We start from the raw sequence: 18,671 nt of genomic DNA, 5'->3' as shown, positions 1-18,671 counted from the left end.
ACATTCCTGAAATAATTTCAGTTTTGATAATTTTCTTATAAAAAAATCAACATAGTTTACAAGGAAGATGGGAACTAGTGATGAATAGGCAGGCATTTAGTATTCTTTGATTTTACTCTTGTAAAGATGTGCTTCCCTCTCCAATGTAATATAGACTAAAGAATAGTATACAAGCCACAGAAATATGTGCTTGACCATTTTCCGATTTATTTCAAAATATTTCTTATTTTGATTTTCAGAAGTTGAGCAGACAGAAAGGAACATGCATCCTACTTCGATGATGCTTACAAGCACTATTAATTTGCTACAGACTCTTTGTCTCTCTGCTGGAGTCCATGCTGAAGTCATGCAGAGCGAGGCCACGAAGACTCTTTGTGGACTGCTCCGCATGCTAGTGGAGAGTGGGACGACAGACAAGACAGGCACGTAATGAGTCAATATTTGTGGAATTAGGATTTTGTTGTGTGAGTGAATATATTAGTAAGTGTGTGTGGGGGGTGAATTTTGATCTATATATATCTGAGTGTGCCATTGATTGTGTTGCTACTCATGATCAATATTTAAGTGTGAGTTCGTGTGTGTGATAGCATACATTAATATGCCAGTGTAATGCATGTGCCATGGTGTATGCTGAAGTGAAAATGTTTGAATGTGAATCTGTGTTGTATGTTGTGCATGATTATGTGAATGATTGTGTCAGTCAGTGAGTATGCTTATTGTACTTAAAGAGGAGGGAATCATTGTCCTCTCTTGAAACAGGAGCAGGGGGTGAGGCAGATGGGTTTGTCGCTCAGTCCTTGGGAGGGAGACATAGGAGAGCCTAAAGAATGTATAATGCGATGGTGATTCCACACCTCAGCCGACGGGGGAGGTGACCATGAGTGGAAACTGGGAAGCTGGTTAGCATGGTCCTTTGGTGTTTTATAGCCATGCAGAATCATATGATCAAATTGTATAGGCAGTTATAGTCCTATTTTGTTAATGCAGACTTTTAAAAAACTGGAGTTGGACATTTATTGTTGATATTATATATACGAGGAGTACTCTGCTGGGGAAAGCTTTTGTAGTTTGTAGTTTTTCCACCAGGTGAACATCAAGTAACTCACTCTGAGTTAGTGCACCCAGTGGTGTCACCTGGGAAGGTTCTCTCTGGTCACAGTGAATTTTTTGCTAAAAGCAGTTTTGCTTTAACCTTGCTTTTTGTGATGACTGATTTAAAAGAACAGGGTGCAGCTGTGAAATTTTGTTTCCTGCTCTGGGAAAATGCTGGAAAAACTGTTGTGATGTTGAACACACTTGACAAGGACAGTGCTATGGGACAAATTCAAGTGTATCAGTGGTTTTCTCATTTCAAAAAAGGTGAAATGCCGATTGATGACAAACCTCATTCTAGACCGTCCATCAACTTCCTGAATGGAAGAAAATGTTGACAAAATTTGTGCACTTGTGCGCAAAGACTGGAGACAGACCACTGAAGAGATGGGGAAGTTATCTGGATTATCTGGGAGCTTAGTTCAGCGAATTTTAATGGAAGATTTGGGAATGGAAAGCGTTGCTGTGAAATTTGTGCCTCGGAAAAAAGAGTGTTGAATGAAAACATGCCGTTTTTTGATATGCGACCCAGACTTTTTTTAAGTGACAAGACATGGTGCTATTCTTTTTTTTTTTTTCAAACTGATATAAAATATTTATTCCAAGTTAGTTATTTTGTGGTTTTCCCTGTCATATCAGACTTGTGATAGCCACATCTTTTACCACACCTGTAAATAATGTTATCAAAATAATCTCAATATTTGAAATCCCACAAAATTTTTATATTTTACAATCCACCCTGAATATCAAGGCTGCAAGAATAACACAACATTTCGAGTATCCAAATATTTTACAACTGTACCCAAAAAGAAAAAAAAAAGAAGAAAACCACATTTGCTTGGTTAATGGGCTAAAGTTAACCTGAACAGCCAAAAATAAAATATCCAAATTATTAGCATTAATTTAATATAATTGTAACTTTAATAGTCACTTTGTCATTGACAATGATTACTTGAGCCCAGGGATGAGTTCCCCAGGGGCAGACCAGTGGCGACATGGTGCTATTCTTATCCTGAAAGTACACATCTATCAAGCCAGTGGAAGATGCCATCATTAGCTCACCCCCAAAAAGCCCGTCCAGTGAAATCAAAGATCAAGACAATCCTCATTTGTTTTTTTTGATGTGAGGGGGATAGGGAGTTTGGAGTTCATTCCACCGGGTCAGATGGATAATAAAACTTTCTGTTTAGAGGTTCTGAAAAGATTGTGTAATAGTGTGCAACAAAAAAGGCCTGATTTATGGCAGATGGTGGACTGGTTTTGCCACCTTGACAATGCTTTGTTCATGCAGCCATCTCAGTGCACCAATATTTGGCAAAAACCAGCATGCCTCTCTTTCCCCACACACTATACTCACCTGACCTCGCTCTGCACAGCTACTTTTTGCTTCTTCGAATGAAGGGGAACATGAAAGGACAGCGATTTGATGACATAGAAGACAGGAAGAACAAATCAAGGGAGGTGCAGTCAGCCATCCAAATGGAGTATGAAACATATTTCCAAGAATGAAATTACAGATTTAACAAATGTATTAAGTATAGTGGAGAGTATACTTTAAAAGTGATAAGGTAGTTTTGTAAAAAAAACAATTAAATATATAGCTTGGGGTCCCGGGGGTGGTGTTCCAGGTTTTTTTTAGGGGGGTTCCCCATGTAAGATCATAGGAAAGTCTTAAAATGCTTGGTCTTTTTAAATATGGTAAATGTACTCAAAAAGTAACTGCTGTTTGAACTTGAGTGAGTTATTTTCCTATTGCCTGGAAACATTAATTTGATGAAATCTAGATACTACTTTGAGTCATTACATCCACTTTAAATGTGTTTAAAACATTCTTTGATCTAGCAACTTTTCTGAGTTTTAATTGCCGAAATTATAGCACATTATAAACTAGCTTATTGTTGAAAACAAAATAGAAAGTATATGAAGAGGGAAGATTTTACTGACTATTTGTTTTCAGATACTCAGTGCTGAGTGCTTTGTTTCTCTGTTAACAGCTCTACCAAACAACCAGGTTTGTAGGGAGCAGCACAGGAGCTGGTGCACGCTTGGGTTTGTGCGGAGTATTGCTCTCACTCCGCAGATGTGTGGTGCCCTAAGCTCCCCTTCCTGGATCTCCTTGCTGATGCAAATTGTAGAAGGGCACACGCCTTTCACGGCCACCTCGCTGCAGAGGCAGGTAATTGCACTCGAGTGGCCCTCTTGCTGTATGGCTGTGGGGAACGCTGTCAGATCACTAGACATGTTGCAGTTAGGTACCTTGCTCAGTAACGAGCCTCAGGAAGAAGAGAAGGAGAGGAACACAAAGTAGAATTTTTAGAGCATTGCTGGGCATTGGGGAAGTGATAAATTTTATCCTCTGCTTTCATCTGCTTCACTGGAGTTGTGGTATGATTGTCTGAAAAGGATTAATTTTTAACTAATAAAATGAACACCTGAATCTGTTATTATATAGCTTGGTTTTCTGACCACTGATTATCCATATCATTTGTCAACTTGGGTATAATTATTTGGTTGTAAAATAATAACCACATTTTTCACATGATTAATAGGATTGTCGTAACAAAATATGAAACCAAGATAAAATCCATAATCCCTCCATCTATCTAATTTATTTCTTAAAATTTTTAATTGTGCTTGATTAGATCTTAGCTGTACATTTACTGCAAGCAGTCCTTCCATCGTGGGACAAGATCGAGAGGTCCAGGGACATGAAATGTCTGGTGGAAAAGCTGTTTGGCTTCTTGGGCAGTTTGCTTACTACCTGCTCTTCAGATATCCCCTTGCTCAGAGGTTGGTTGGCTCCTCTCCTGCTTTGTGTCCTTATAAGCGATCACTGAGTCGTCCAGCTCCTACCTACCATGTTTGTTTGTTTGAAGAATCCACTCTGAGGAGGAGGAGAGCCCGCCCACAAGCCTCCCTGACGGCCACCCACAGCAGCACTCTGGCAGAAGAAGTGGTGGTGCTGCTCAGGACGCTGCACTCTTTGAGTCAGTGGAACGGACTCATAAACAAGTACATCAACTCTCAGCTCCACTCCATCACCTTCGGCGTGGCAGGGAAGCAATCAGAAGGGGTAGTTTCCGCGTTTTAAAATAAGCGCATTTTCCTTCATAGACTATTCATTTCACGTTTTGATTATCTCTCTAAATGCTGTGTATTTTATTTATATTTTTAAATGTGTTTTACCAGAAATAACTATTAGAGAAGCGAATGTAAAATAATTTAGCCTGGCTGTAAGCCCTTCTTTAAAGACTAGGCAGCTTCGAGAGTATCCTCCTCCAGCTTGATGTCTGCTGTGTGCACTAGGCTCCGCTGGAGGACCGGTTCCTCAACTCGGACAACCCTGAGGTGGGCAGCCTCATGGCTGTGCTGGCTGTGATAGGTGGCATCGATAGTCGCCTGCGCCTTGGGGGCCAGGTCACCCATGACGAGTTTGGAGAAGGCACTGTCACTCGCATCACCCCGAAGGGCAGAATCACTGTGCAGTTCTCTGAAATGCGGGCACGTCGTGTTTGCCCACTGAGCCAGCTAAAGGCGGTAGGTGGCCTTTGTCTATTAGCTTCAGGTGATAAGGTAACTAGGCTTCATGCTAGAGCTGCATTCTCTGTGAGCATGTGAGAAGAATCTGATTCGTGTACATCTTGTTTCCCTTCTAAGAAGCTCTGATTTTTAGGAAGACCATTTCATGATTTCCTGTGATTCTTTTTTGTTCATATTGTAAATGAACTGATACCACACGCTTTAACTGCATTCATATGCCTTACTTTAACTGGGAGACTTCAAAAGGGCACATGTAACTTTAATGTGTAATTTCGCCTGCCTACTGCCCCTTGGGGTTTCCGAGGTTTTAAATCTTTAAGAAAGCAGAAAGTCTTACCCTTTTCCCAAGGAGAAGATGGGGGTTTTGAACTGCTGACCTTGTAGTTAGAAGCCCAACACATAACTCACTGTGCAACCAGGACTCCGTCACCCTATGGGGCCATTGTGAGTCAGAATGGCTCCATGGCAGTGAGCGTGAGACATGCAATCAGATCACTTTACAAATAATCTTATTAGATATTACCAGTTTAAAAATTTTAAGATGTGGATTTTTGAAATGTATTTTCTTATTGAGCAGCTCAACTTTTAAAAAGTGTAAAAGTGATTCTTTAAAAAATTAGCTTTTCTTAATTGGTTACATGTTGCGCTGCTAACCAAAAGGTCACCAGTTCAAAACTGCCAGCTGCTCTGCACAGGGGCCATTTTACTCTTTGTTGGAGTGGACTCAATGGCGTGAGCTTTCGCCCCCCACGCCCCCAGTGTAGAAAATGTTTCTTAATTGTGTTGTGTTGTGTGATGACTTATGCAGAAAAAACTGTTGTCACTTTGAAACTTTGAATTAGCAGTACCTAAAGAAAATCAGTGGGTTATCTGATTTTGATGTAACTTAAAAGTGCAGTCTGTTGGGTTACACGTTGGGCTGCTAACCCCAGGGACAGTAGTCACACTACCGACCAGTCTTGGAGAGAGAGATGAGGCAGCCACGGTCTAGGGAACCCACACTGGCACTTCTCCTGTATCCTGAAGGGCCACTCTGAGTCAGAATTGACTCCAGGACAGTGAGAGTGACAAGTGGAATCAGATCACTTTACAAATAATCTTAGATATTACCAGAAAGATATACAATTGTAAAGGATTTGAAGCATACAGGAAATACCTAAGAATAACTGTCTCTCTGTTATAGTAATTGTTAAGTTAGTGAGAAACAGTGGTCCTAGTTACTATACATACAGTTCTGCGAGGTGCCTTCTCTCCCTGCTGCTGAGTCGGTTCTGCCTCCTAGAGTCCCTGTAGGACAGTAGAACTTCCAGGTCTCCGGGTTCGGAGACTGGCTGTTGGACAAGAGTAGAAAGCCCATCTTTCTCTCTTGGAGCCGCTGGGGATGAGGCTGTCGGCTCCAGTGCATGTGCCTTAGATGTCATCTTTAAGTTAATTTCAGATGTGAAAAATCCTGTAGATACACAAGTATGTGGAGTTTCAGAATCCACTCTTGTTCATTTTATTGGCCACATTTAACATTTTTATGTAACTATCTTATGTCTTCTCTCCTCAGCTCCCAGCTATGGCATTCAGTGTGACCAATCTGCCCTTCACGGAGCCCATGCTCTTGGTCTGGGCTCAGCTTGTGAACCTTGCAGGAAGCAAACTGGAAAAGCACAAAATAAAGAAATCACCTAAACAGGCCTTTGCAGGTCAGTATGTGGTGAAAACCTTTGATGTAACAGCTGCAGTCTTAGTGAGTGTTGCTTGTAAATGCTCGTCATTTCATCAGCAGGTTCACACCATTACCTGTCTTTGGGTTCAGACTAATTTGCTTCTGTTGAGTTTTGGTTTGGAATGTAACTCTGCTTGGTGTTAGGGGCGCTTTAAAGAATCACATGACTCAGCATGTGAGGCCATCTTCAGAGTGACTCCGGAGAGCCCTTCCTCGTCCTACTCGTCTCAGTGCCAGCCTTCTTCTGAGCAGCTTTTACGGAGGTGCCCGTGCTCTTTTCTCTCTTTCCCCTTAACCTTCAGCCCAGGCCCTGACCTCAGTCACTCCGGATGCTTTGCTCATGACCACCTTCTGACTGCTGGACCCCATGGGTTGTAGTGATTGGACCCTCAGTCCAATAATTGCTGGGGCTTTATAAGGCTGTGATGGCCACCTTTTGAAGTCTTCCTCCTTTGGGTAGTCCGCATTGCTCCCTTGATTTGTACTTTGCCTAAGCATTGGCCTTGAATGTGTTTTGAGGGTTTCTTCTCTCTGGCAATTTTTATTTTTACTTATTTTATATTGTAATAAATCATTTTATTGGGGACTCTTAGAGTTCTATATTATACCATCCATACACCAATTACATCAAGCACATTTGTACATATGTTGTCTCTGGCAGTGTTTAGACCTTAGAAACCCTAATGGCTTTATCTTTCACATTTGGCTTCTTCTCCCCATTCTTCTTGAATTCTGCCATTCACACTCATGGTGGCTATTACAGTTTTTTTATTGTGACTGTCAACCCTCACTCTCCCATTCACAACTCTCATTGAGCTTCAGACATACACCTGTCTCCTGTACATCTCTGACTGGAAAGCTTACATGTATGTAAACTATAGCATGTCTCAAATTCACCTGTCTTCTTCACTGACCACCTAGGTCTTCCAGTTTCCGATGTGGTGAGTAAACTTGCCTGCTGGTTGACAGTGTATGCCCACCCACCTTAAACCTTCAGGCGTTTTCTCAGTGCCATGCTCAACTCCCAGTATTTACTGGCTTTCATGGCCTCAGACTCTGCCTAGCACTGGCTCTGCTACCTTTGTAGAATTTAGGTCCTTCCTGCTGTCTGCTGTCTGGTTGGATGGCTTCGTCTGTCCCTTTTCTGTTCATAGTTATTAGCATCCTATTTGATTCTTTAGATTATAGGAGAGTGCCATGATTTTCATAACTTAAACAAACTGTATGTTTTGAGTAACTCAGAAAATTCTTTTAGAGTGGTCTTGGATGAAAAGATGAAATTAATTTGTGGTTAAAATTTCAATCTGGGGAATTTATGATTATATTAATAACATGCAACACAGTGCAGTGAGCCCCGAGCAGAGTGGCATCCTCAGGTCAGACAGCAGCACTCTGAGCATTCATGGACTCTATCCTTCTGTAGGACAAGTGGACCTGGACCTGTTACGATGCCAGCAGCTGAAGCTGTACATACTGAAAGCAGGCCGCGCACTACTTTCCCACCAAGATAAATTGCGGCAAATCTTGTCCCAACCAGCTGTTCAGGATATGGGAACTGTTCAATCAGGTATCATTTAAAAATACTTACTGTATTTTTTACAGTAGAGAGACAAAGCTTTCCACTCCTATGAATTCAGTCTTGGAAACCCACAGGGACAATTCTACCCTGTCTGAAAGGTTGCTATGAATTGGAGTCAACTCGATGGCAGTGAGTTATAGATGTGTAAGTAAATCAGAAACTCCAATACAAAAAAGGCAAAGGACTTGAACAAGCAGTTGATAAAAGGGGAAATGTTGATGTTGATAAATTCCTAGAATGATGTGTGGCACACCAAGTAATGAGCTAGCTGCAAATGACATGCTGTTTAAATGGGATCTGTGGGATAGCAGCTTTGATGGCACCCAGGAACATGCAGACGTGGTGGGATTGAAATTGGTCTACCTGTCTTTGGGGTGTATGAGGAAGCATGTTTTTTTTTTTTTTGAGGAAGCATGTTTTTATCTTGGGGAACTTATCATAGAAACTATATGAAGACCCATGTGTACAGCTGCTCATGTTGGGGTGTTGTTGGTACTGTTTTTATGTAGAAAACCGGGGACAACCTAAGTGTTCACTGTTTTATGGTATACTTAAGCAGTGGGAAATCATGGAGCCACTTAAATGAAATATGAAATGACAAAATAAATAGTCAAAGCATTTTGCTCAGTATATTTGTTTTTCAGTGTGCAGGGATTCATCTGTTTGTCAAAATATTGATAGTTTTATCTAAGCCAATTGACTTTACTTTCTTTGTATTTTTCTAAATTGCATTAGTTTTGTATAATGAGCTCAAATAAACAGATAGCTATGAAATCCTTACTGATGATCTGATACTGAACCACATTATGTTAAGTATTGTAGAGAATGTAAAGCGAACAAAATAATCCTATTTGTGGTCATTATTCACTCAGGTCAGAATGAAGAGAGGAAATGAATATTAGCTTTGTCCAGAGGTATATGAACACAATTCTATTATGAGCAGCCCTGAGGAGAAAGAGCTGAGAACACGAAAGAGCAGCTTTTAGGGAAGATAATAAGGATGAGAGGGTATCTCATTTCTGATGGAAGAAGCCATGGGGCAGAAGGAAGCAGCGAGTCTGGGAGAATGATAGAGCACTCTGCTATTCCCTATGGTCATTCAAGACTTGTAACTTAAGAGCATGAGTTACTGCTTGCGGGGCCATGGAGGCTGTAGGTTATAGCAGTGTGAATTAGGGTGAGTCAGCTTGGGAAACCATGGCAGGAGAAGTACATGACAAGGATTGAGGTTCAGGATCAAGTTCTAATGTGCTGTATGAATTTTGAAACCAAGATAACAGAGATGGAGGATTTGCTTTTGTGTCAAGTGGTGAGGTGTCTTCCTGAGGAAGGCATGAAAAAAGGAAAGAAAAGTTCCAGTAGACGTTGTGGTAGTTTATAGAGTATTTTAGATGATAATTTTACAGGAATCTATGAAAAGCTATCGATGGCTGATGCTTCAATCTTGTGTTACCAGAAAGAGTAATGAGTACTATACTTGACAAAAACAAAAACTCCCAGTGTTTTGTTTCTTAATTTTAAGAGGAGAAAGTGTTATGAATTTAATTTTAACCAGGTTGAGTTTAAGGTAAACTGACTGTAACTGTAGATTCATTCAGTATTAGAGATGATAGAGACCTCAAAGATTATGTGTAATTGTAGAATATTAGGAATTTCTCTAGAAGCCCAGAGAACTGGTAAGCGTTTTCTGTGGTGACCGTGATGAGTCGCCATTGGATAGCTGAATCAGCATGACTATCCTGTGCAGGATAGTCACACTCACTTCTGCAACTGTGTCGACAAACATTGAAGCCATTTGTGCTATCAATAAAGCTTTATGGTAACAGCCACATACATTCCATTATATTTTATCTTTGGCCATTCCTGTCCTAAAGTAATAGAGGCTGTGTGGCTCATAAGCCAAAAATGCTTACTATTTTGATTTAAAAAAAGTTTGTTGATCCCTGGCCTAGATAATTAGGTGGAATTGTCACCAAATATTAATGTGCTTTGAAGCACTCAGTATCTCATGTGAATTGTGTGAGGGTGTAGTAGATATGGAAAGACCACAGCAGACTGTAACCATTCACATTAAAACAAGCAGACACCTGACCAGGTGACTTGTCTTTTAATTGGTGCCACTTTAAAAATCTCTGAACAATAGTTAGCTAGGACTATAATATGGGTATGTGTCGATAGAAGGAATTACTAATGCTATGAATGGATACCAAAAAGTGGAAGAACTAACTTTTTAAAAAAAATCATTTTATTAGGGGCTCATACAACTCTTATCAAAATCCATACATACATCATTTGTGTCCAGCACATTTGTACATGTGTTGCCATCATCGTTCTCAAAACATCTGCTTTCTACTTGAGCCCTTGGTATCAGCTCCTTTTTCCCCCTTCCTCCCCGCTTCCCCCTCCCCCTGAACACTTGATAATTTATAAATTATTATTTTATCATATCTTACACCATCCGATGTCTCCCTCACCCACTTCTCCACTGTCCGTTTCCCAGGGAGGAGGTTATATGTGTCCTTGTCATCTGTTCCCCCTTTCTCCCTCACCTTCCCTCCACCCTCCTGATATCGCCACTCTCTCCACTGGTCCTGAGGGGTTCATCTGTCCTGGGTTCCCTGTATTTCCAGTTCCTGTCTGTGCCAGTGTACATCCTCTGGTCCAGCTGGATTTGTGAGGTAGATTTGGGATCATGGTAGTGGGAGTGGAGGGTGGGAAGCATTCAAGAACTAGAGAAAACTGTATATTTCATCCTTGCTACACTGCACTCAGACTGGCTTGTCTCCTCCCCGCAGCCCTTCTGCAAGGGGATGTCCAATTTCCCCCAGATGGACCCTGGGTCCCCACTCTGCACTCTCCGTCAGTTACAATGCTGTGATTATTTTTTTGGTTTTTGATGCCTGATACTTGATCCCATCGATGCCTTGTTATCTTACAGGCTGGTGTGCTTCTTCCATGTGGGCTTTGTTGTTTCTCAGTTAGATGGCCCCTTGTTTATCTTCCAGGCTGTGGGACCCCAGATTCTATATATTTTGACAGCTGGGCACCATCAGCTTTCTTCACTGCATTTGCCTATGCACCTGCTTTGTCTTCAGCATTCGTGTCAGGGTAGGCTGGTGCGCTTCTTCTGTGTGGGCTTTATTGTTTCCTAGCTAGATGGCTGTCTGATTGTCTTCAAGCCTTTAAGACCCCAGATGCTATATCATTTGATAGCCAGGCACCATCAACTTGAAGAATTAACTTTTGTTGACATTCAGATACAGGAGAATTGAAGAACAGAGATCAGAAAGCAAGAAATGGAAGGCTGATTCTTATTTGCTATTTGAGTCTCAGAGTTTTTGATGTCAAGTCACTTTATTTGGAGACACTACACCACACCTGATTACCAGTGTTTCCTAAGCACACTCCAGTGGTAAAGAAATATTTGAGGTTGAAGATGTATTGTTTTGCATGTTTTGTTTTTTTATTTTCAGATGATGGAGCAGCTATATCTCCTGACACTGGGGACATGTCTCCTGAAGGGCCCCAGCCGCCCATAACCCTTTTACAGCAGTTACTGGCATCAGCCACCCAGCCATCTCCAGTAAAGGCCATATTTGATAAACAGGAACTAGAGGTACAGTTGTACAAAGTTGATGGTTTTAACTAATTCTTAATATGTAAAATTTTAAAAATTGTACTTTAAATGGCATATGTATTCTGAATTTTAAGTGTTGTACCCAAATCTTGTGTTTAAGTAGGATTTAATCATGCACATGCATGATAAATAAACATTATATTACTCATTAGAAAATCAGAGAATGTTTATGTTTAATCTTATTTTGATTTTGTGTAATTTATTTCAAAAGTTAACTAGTTTCAACATATGTTAAACCATTTTCATGAAGAGATCTTTTCCACACAATACTGTTCTTGAAAGAGCCTCCTTAGATCTAAGAATATATCATCGTTTCACAAATGTTTTTTTTTCATTTAGAACACGCTTTTGAACATGCTGATGCATATTTTGTCTTGCACTTAGGGCCTATTTTAGCTGTTGTACTTCCCATGCATTAAGCTGTGTTGCATGTACAATTTGGATTGCAGGGAGTGTTTGATGAGTCAAGAAGCCCTGGTGACATAGTGGTGTTGTGTGTTGGGCTGCTAACCACAAGGTTAGCAGTTTGAACCCATCGGCCACTGTTTGGGAGAAAATGTGGCTTTCTGCTTCCTTAAAGATTTACAGCCTCATAATCCCTGTAAAGGGTTGCTGTGATTTAGAATACATTAAACTGCAATGAACTACGTCTTATTTTTAGGTTCAATATGCTGGTTTTCCTAGTTTGCAATATAGAGGCTTTAAAAAAAGTCCTTGATAGTCTTCAAGAAAACCCAACTAATTACTATAGATTTGATTCCAACTCATTACAACCCTGGAGGCCAGAATAGAACTGCCCCTTTGGGTTTTTGAGGGTGTAAATCCTTATGAGAGCAGAGCACCTCATCTTTCTCCTGTAGAGCAGCTGGTGGCCTCGAACTACTGATCTTGCAGTTAACAGCCGAACACATAACCTACTTCACCACCAGGGCTCCTTTCTTGTGTCTATGTAGATATATAAAATGCATGAAAAATGTGCATAAATGTTAAAAAATAAACAGTATTGCATGATCCGGTTGATATGCTAAAAGAACTCTAGTGGAATTCTTCAAAGACTAAGACTCTGAAGAGAGTAGAGGGATCCAGCAGATCTCACAGCTGCCTTAAGACCATAAGGGCTTCAGGGGTTCATAAGGGAGGGTTTGCTGCAGCCTGAATGTTCTGGAAGATGGCAGTGGTGCAGAGGCAGGCTGAACTTTGATTTCTGAGAGTTTGTGATGTCAGTGAAATGACTTGAACTCAAACTACCTGTTAGTCTGACACTTTGATGGTGAGCGTTTGACGTAGAGTGGCTTCAAGGGTGGCTGCGTTGGGCTGCACAGTGAGCTGCAGCCCATGTGGTGGCAGCTCCACGAGAGAAAGACTGTGCTTTCTGCTCTTGTCCACACGTAAGGGGTCGTTGTGAGTTCGCATTGACTTAGTGGCAGTGAGACAGGGTGGCAGTATTGTCAGAAAGCTTTTCTTAGACTCTAAACCACTTAACTGTGTCAGGCAGACCATACCTAGATTAATACTAAGAAGATGCTGGGTGTTAAGGGAAAAGGGGATAGAATTATTTTTCAGGAATTTGGATAGTCTGTTATAGGGGGAAAATGGTCTTCCATTGTTTTGTCTCCATTAATTCTGAGGAAATCTATCATTCTTACATTATTTTCCCATATGCAGTGATAGATGTATGCATGTATTTATTTGTTCATTCATTCATTCATCTATTGATTTGCTTAATTAAACGAGCTCTTAATGCTTTTAATTCTGTCCATTTTTGTATGTTTGTTTCTACAGTTTGACTAAGAATTGGCACTGTGTATACGTGTACTTTCCCCTTGTTGTGCCTGCGATTTTCATAACTCCCTAGCCCCACCAGCTTTATAAGCTTGTGACTGTTGTATTGTTTCCTATTCTTCTCTCTTGGGTCCTTTTGTTTGTTTTATTCTGCCTTTTCTTATACTTCATTATTCAAATGTTTGAGCATTATGGGAGCTTTGTGTATATATGTGGTCTTAAAAATTTTTTTTCTCTTTGGAAATCAAGGTAGTTAATTTACATTAATGCTAGCTCAAGGTCAGGGTCCTTTGCTATGTTGCTTCTAACATATGACATTTTTTCACATCATATTTCTATTTCTATTTTCAGATCCAATTTTTACATATTGACAGTGCCCACCCCTTTACCCTTATATTTTTAATAATAAGTTTTAAAACATATTTCTTAAGCCTGTGTTGTTGAGCTAACTTTTGATTTATGGTAACCTCATGTATGTTACAGCAAAACTAAGCTCCATAGTGTTTGTTTTCTTAATTATGTTTTGTTGTTGAAAGTAGATACAGCAAAACATATATACCAATTCAGTGATTTCCACATGCACAGTTCAGTGACATTGATTTCTCTTCCAGAGGTGTAACCATTCTTATCCTCCTATTCCAGATTTTCTCCCCTCATTAACCCACAGATTTTCAGTGGCTGAGTTTTCAGATGCAGATCTTCAGGTCTTTCTTCCAATAGACCTTTGTGTCAATTGAAATAGTCAATCTTTTGGTTATAGCTGAGTGTAACCAAATCAAACCCACTGCCATCAAGTTATTTCCAACTCATGGTCACCCTTTAGAAAATCATCTTATGGGTTCTGTAAGTCTCTGTGGGAGTCAGCAGCCTCATTTTTCTCCTGTGAATCAGTTGGTGGGTTTGAGACACTGACCTTAGGTTAGTGGCCCAGTGTTTGACTTACACATTATCAGGACTTCTTAATTGCAGTATGTTGCTATATTTTTGTTGCTTTGGGCTGTTCTCCAATGCCCTCAGTTTAAAAAAATATTTTATGTAGAGTTTATAATTATTATCTAAAAGAGTTCATCTAGTACAACCTAACAACCTGATACCAGAATACCTACTGGCTTTGGATCATAAGATTTTAGGATAGAACCTGTCGATAGAACCCGTCACTTCAGACTTGACAGCAAGACTCTAGTCATACTATCCTAGACACTGGAGGACTCTTAAGTTATCTTGCATTTCTTCCTTACACCATTCAGTTTGTTGCTGGCAATGAGTAGTAGTTACATGTAGGCCAGGAAAGACCGTATACAATGGGTCTATGGATGGGTTCTCCAGCCACAGATGTGGTGAGATATATGGGTTTATTTATTTATTGCAATTGATTTCCCAACTAATGTTCATTCCTTCATATAATAATTAATGATCAAATTGGTTACTTTGCCTCTGAATAATTGAGAGTTGATTTGTGGACACATCATAGTCTTCGGTTGTTTCTGGCCTATCTTTAGGAGGGAAGCAGGGAGAAAGGAGAGAAGGAGGCAAATGAACGGTGAGCAGAGTCTTCGAGCTCCATGTAAAGCTCAGTGTGTGGCGCACAGTTGCTGGTGGGCTACCTGTCTTCTCGCTGCTCAGGGCCTCTGTCTGCTTGTTTCCAACTCAGCTCAGGGTAAACAGTGGTAAACAGTGGACTAGTTAACAGATCCTCTGTCTACTGAAACAAATTATTTGATGGCTATTTCTTTCCTCTGCATTAAACTTTTGAAGCATGTCTTCTGTAACTTGTTTTACCAATTGAGTTTAAACTATATATATAAAGTCTGTGTTTTTTATGCTTTTCTACTGTAGTGCATAGTAGGTGACCATGCATTTCCTAAGTTAACTGGCAGCCTTTTCCACACCCGCTAGGCAGCAGCTTTGGCTGTGTGCCAGTGTTTAGCTGTGGAGTCTACTCATCCGTCAAGCCCTGTATGTGAGGACTGCAGCTCTAGTGAGGCCACAACACCTGTCACAATGCAGCACATACGCCCCATCAGAGTGCGGAAACGCAAGCAGTCGCCTGTCCCAGCTCTCCCCATCATTGTTCAGCTCATGGAAATGGGATTTCCTAGAAGAAACATCGAGTTTGCTCTGAAGTCACTCACTGGAACTTCTGGAAATACTTCAGGGTTGCCTGGTAGTGTGCTTTCTTTATTGATGTTACATTTAATGGGTTTGCTGTTATTTACTTTAGGTTGGTACTATTTCGCTATTATTTACTTTAGGTTGGTCTTACACTAATGTAAGAAAACCTGCCCACCCTGTTCATCCCTACTGTATCAATGAAGTACCTATGTGCATTTACTTCTAGGTGTTGAGGCCTTGGTTGGGTGGCTGCTGGACCACTCTGACATGCAGATCACGGATCTCTCAGATGCAGAAACAGTGTCTGACGATTATTCAGATGAGGAGATAGTGGAGGACGTGGATGATGTAGCTTTCCCTGTGGTCAGTGTCTTCACAGCTTATTAGCTGCACACCTGTTGTCGCCTTTCTTGGCTTTTGCACTGACTCATGTGCTCTCAGTGGCTTGAAAGAACTAACCCTATCTATTGGGCACTATTCATCATCTTTTCTAATATGTATGTGGGCACATTGCAAATACCCCTCGGTTTCACTTCTGAAGGGATTATACCTTAAGTGTATTTAGCTTCAAAATAGAGATGCTGGCTCAAAGAACTAACAATTTCGGATGGCCTTAAGAAGAAAATTTATTTTTACATTATTAATTGACTTCTGATTAAAGTTCTATTGAGTAAGTTACTTCATCGAATTATTTCAAAAACGCTTTGGAAATTGTTCTTGTCACTTTTTTTTAAAATTCATTTTTGTATTCTGTTACTGTTGTTAATTCTTTCTCAATGAAAACATACAATAGTTTACATAATTTTTTTCATATAATTGATTTCACATGCTTTTTATTTTTAAAGTAGGCTTATCAAGTTTACCATTTTTGAATTGTCTTTTGTAGTCCACTGGTGCTGTTGTAACTGAGAGCCAGACTTACAAAAGACGAGCTGATTTCCTAAGTAATGATGATTATGCTGTGTATGTGAGAGAAAATATTCAGGTGAGTAACTAAATTTTGGAAATGCATATTGGTGATGAATAACAGAGAAATGAGAACAGGGTGTAGAGGGGTCAGACTGGGGTATTATTTTCTTTTATTTACTTAGTATATTTCAACTATTGTAATCATCATTTCTTTTGATGATCAAATTGTCAATTTGGGTGAACTCATTAGCCCTTGAAAACTCCCTGGCTTTATGACACCAATCGATACGTGCTTATCTTGTATAATTCCTTCCCTGGGCATAGAGCCAGCCATTTCTCTTAGGACTACTGGCTTAGTATAAAATAACATTGAAAACTCATTCTGGAGCTGGAGGAAATCTTTTCTAAAGAATAAACTAGTGTTATTTATAATTGTTCATTTTATCTACGTACACAGAACTGACTTTTTAATTTGAATTTTTATTTTAGGTAGGAATGATGGTTAGATGCTGTCGAACATATGAAGAAGTATGTGAAGGTGATGTCGGCAAAGTTATCAAGCTAGATAGAGATGGATTACATGATCTCAATGTGCAGTGTGATTGGCAGCAGAAAGGAGGCACCTACTGGGTTAGGTATATTCATGTTGAACTTATAGGTATGTATATTATTTTTTAAGTTCTCCTACTTTTTTTTTTAATCAGAGACATACTTCCTAGAAATTATTGCTAATTGTTGTATATTTATTGTTTAAATCTCCAGGCTATCCCCCACCAAGTTCTCCATCTCACATCAAGATTGGTGATAAAGTGCGGGTCAAAGCTTCAGTTACCACACCAAAGTATAAATGGGGATCTGTAACTCATCAAAGCATGGGAGTTGTGAAAGGTAGTATTTTCTAGGGGAAACTTTTTCAAATATTACCTTTTCACTGATGAAATTAAAATGGCTTTGCATATAGGAACAAGAAAAGCACAAATGTAAAGAAAGTTTTATAATACAGGTATTTTTCTTTGTTTGCTTGTCAGTATTTTTTGGGCAAAGGCCACTAGGAGTACACGTATTGTTGAGCAAGTTCAAGTGTATTAGCTCATGGCTATGCAGGAGGAGACATACCCTGGGAAATTTGGGCATTTCCCAGAGAGTATATGAGAAAAAACCATTTGGGCTTCTGCTAGCTGATTTTATGGAAGGTTTAAGGAAGTAGGTGGGCCTAATTCTAAAACTGAGTATCTTTTTATTAAAAATAAAAAGCATATCTAGAAGTAAGAATGGCTGATGGCTAATGTTAATGATTGTTACCATTGGTAAAGAAGCAGAGGTTATTCAGAGGCACCAGGAGAGCTTTGTGGTTAGAACTAGGTTTGAACTTGATCAGACTTATATAAGAAGTGGTCTTGATTTTGTCCTAATCTCTCGCAGTTACCACATAGCCTTGTTGATGCTGGTGTTCTTTGAATTTTTCTATGCAATGGTCTATTTTAACAATATAGAGGCATTACTGAGTTTGAGGTCAGCTCATTTTGTCAGGAATGGCTTCTCTAATTTTCTTACTATATAAAAACATGATGTAAGTAGGAATTGGAAGTGTCATTTCCAAGCACTGGAAATTGGAAAATTTTCCTCAGGCTATTCTTAATGCAATATTATTGAGAGTCGGAACACAAACACACTTTAGAAGGTATAATAAGTCCACTGAAAAAGTCACATGAATATATATATATATATATATATATATATACACACACACATACATAAATAAATATATATAATGATAGGGAAATAGACCTACGTAAATATATTTATAGGTTTAGTATTAAGGTAGCAGACGGACATTGGGCCTATACTCAAGTACTCCCTCAATGCAAGAACACTTTGTTCTCATGACCTGGCATTCCATGATGCTCACCTTCCCAACATGATCGCTCAAGACAAAAATGGGTGCATAAACAATTGTGGTGAAGAAAGCTGATGGTGCCTGGCTATCAAAAGATATAATGTCTGGGGTCTTAAAGGCTTGAAGATAAACAAGCGGCCATCTAGCGGAGAAACAGCAAAGCACACCATCCTGTGTGATCATGAGTTGTTAATGGGATCAGTTATCAGGCATCAAAGACCCAGAACGAAAAATCATATCATTATGAATGAGGAGGAGTGTGGAGTGGAGACCCAAAGCCCATCCGTAGACAATTAGACATCCCCTTACAGAGGGTCACAACTTTCCTCTAGTTCCTAAATGCTTTCTCCCCTCCACATCATGACCCCAATTCTACCTTACAAATCTGGCTAGACCAGAGCATGTACAC

At 39.9% G+C, this 18,671-nt stretch overlaps 1 protein-coding gene across 1 annotated transcript in view; it reads left to right on the top strand.

Moving 5' to 3' along the window:
- HERC2 (HECT and RLD domain containing E3 ubiquitin protein ligase 2) overlaps positions 1–18,671 on the top strand; it is a 283,798-nt gene that overhangs the window by 131,074 nt on the left and 134,053 nt on the right. Inside the window, exons 38-50 of the mRNA XM_004700032.2 lie at positions 240–422; positions 3,087–3,268; positions 3,735–3,882; positions 3,969–4,165; positions 4,399–4,629; positions 6,185–6,323; positions 7,770–7,913; positions 11,399–11,541; positions 15,241–15,508; positions 15,683–15,819; positions 16,343–16,441; positions 16,855–17,023; positions 17,128–17,253. Coding sequence (XP_004700089.1) covers positions 240–422; positions 3,087–3,268; positions 3,735–3,882; positions 3,969–4,165; positions 4,399–4,629; positions 6,185–6,323; positions 7,770–7,913; positions 11,399–11,541; positions 15,241–15,508; positions 15,683–15,819; positions 16,343–16,441; positions 16,855–17,023; positions 17,128–17,253 — 2,166 coding nt within the window. The remainder of the gene's footprint in view (positions 1–239; positions 423–3,086; positions 3,269–3,734; positions 3,883–3,968; positions 4,166–4,398; positions 4,630–6,184; positions 6,324–7,769; positions 7,914–11,398; positions 11,542–15,240; positions 15,509–15,682; positions 15,820–16,342; positions 16,442–16,854; positions 17,024–17,127; positions 17,254–18,671) is intronic.

Source organism: Echinops telfairi, unplaced genomic scaffold (assembly GCF_000313985.2).
Source record: "Echinops telfairi isolate 266 unplaced genomic scaffold, ASM31398v2 ScPeMD7_7475;HRSCAF=8513, whole genome shotgun sequence".
In the NCBI taxonomy this organism is placed as follows: domain Eukaryota; kingdom Metazoa; phylum Chordata; class Mammalia; order Afrosoricida; family Tenrecidae; genus Echinops; species Echinops telfairi.
Note: the sequence above shows the minus strand (reverse complement) of the source record. Positions and strands in the feature narration are given on the sequence as shown.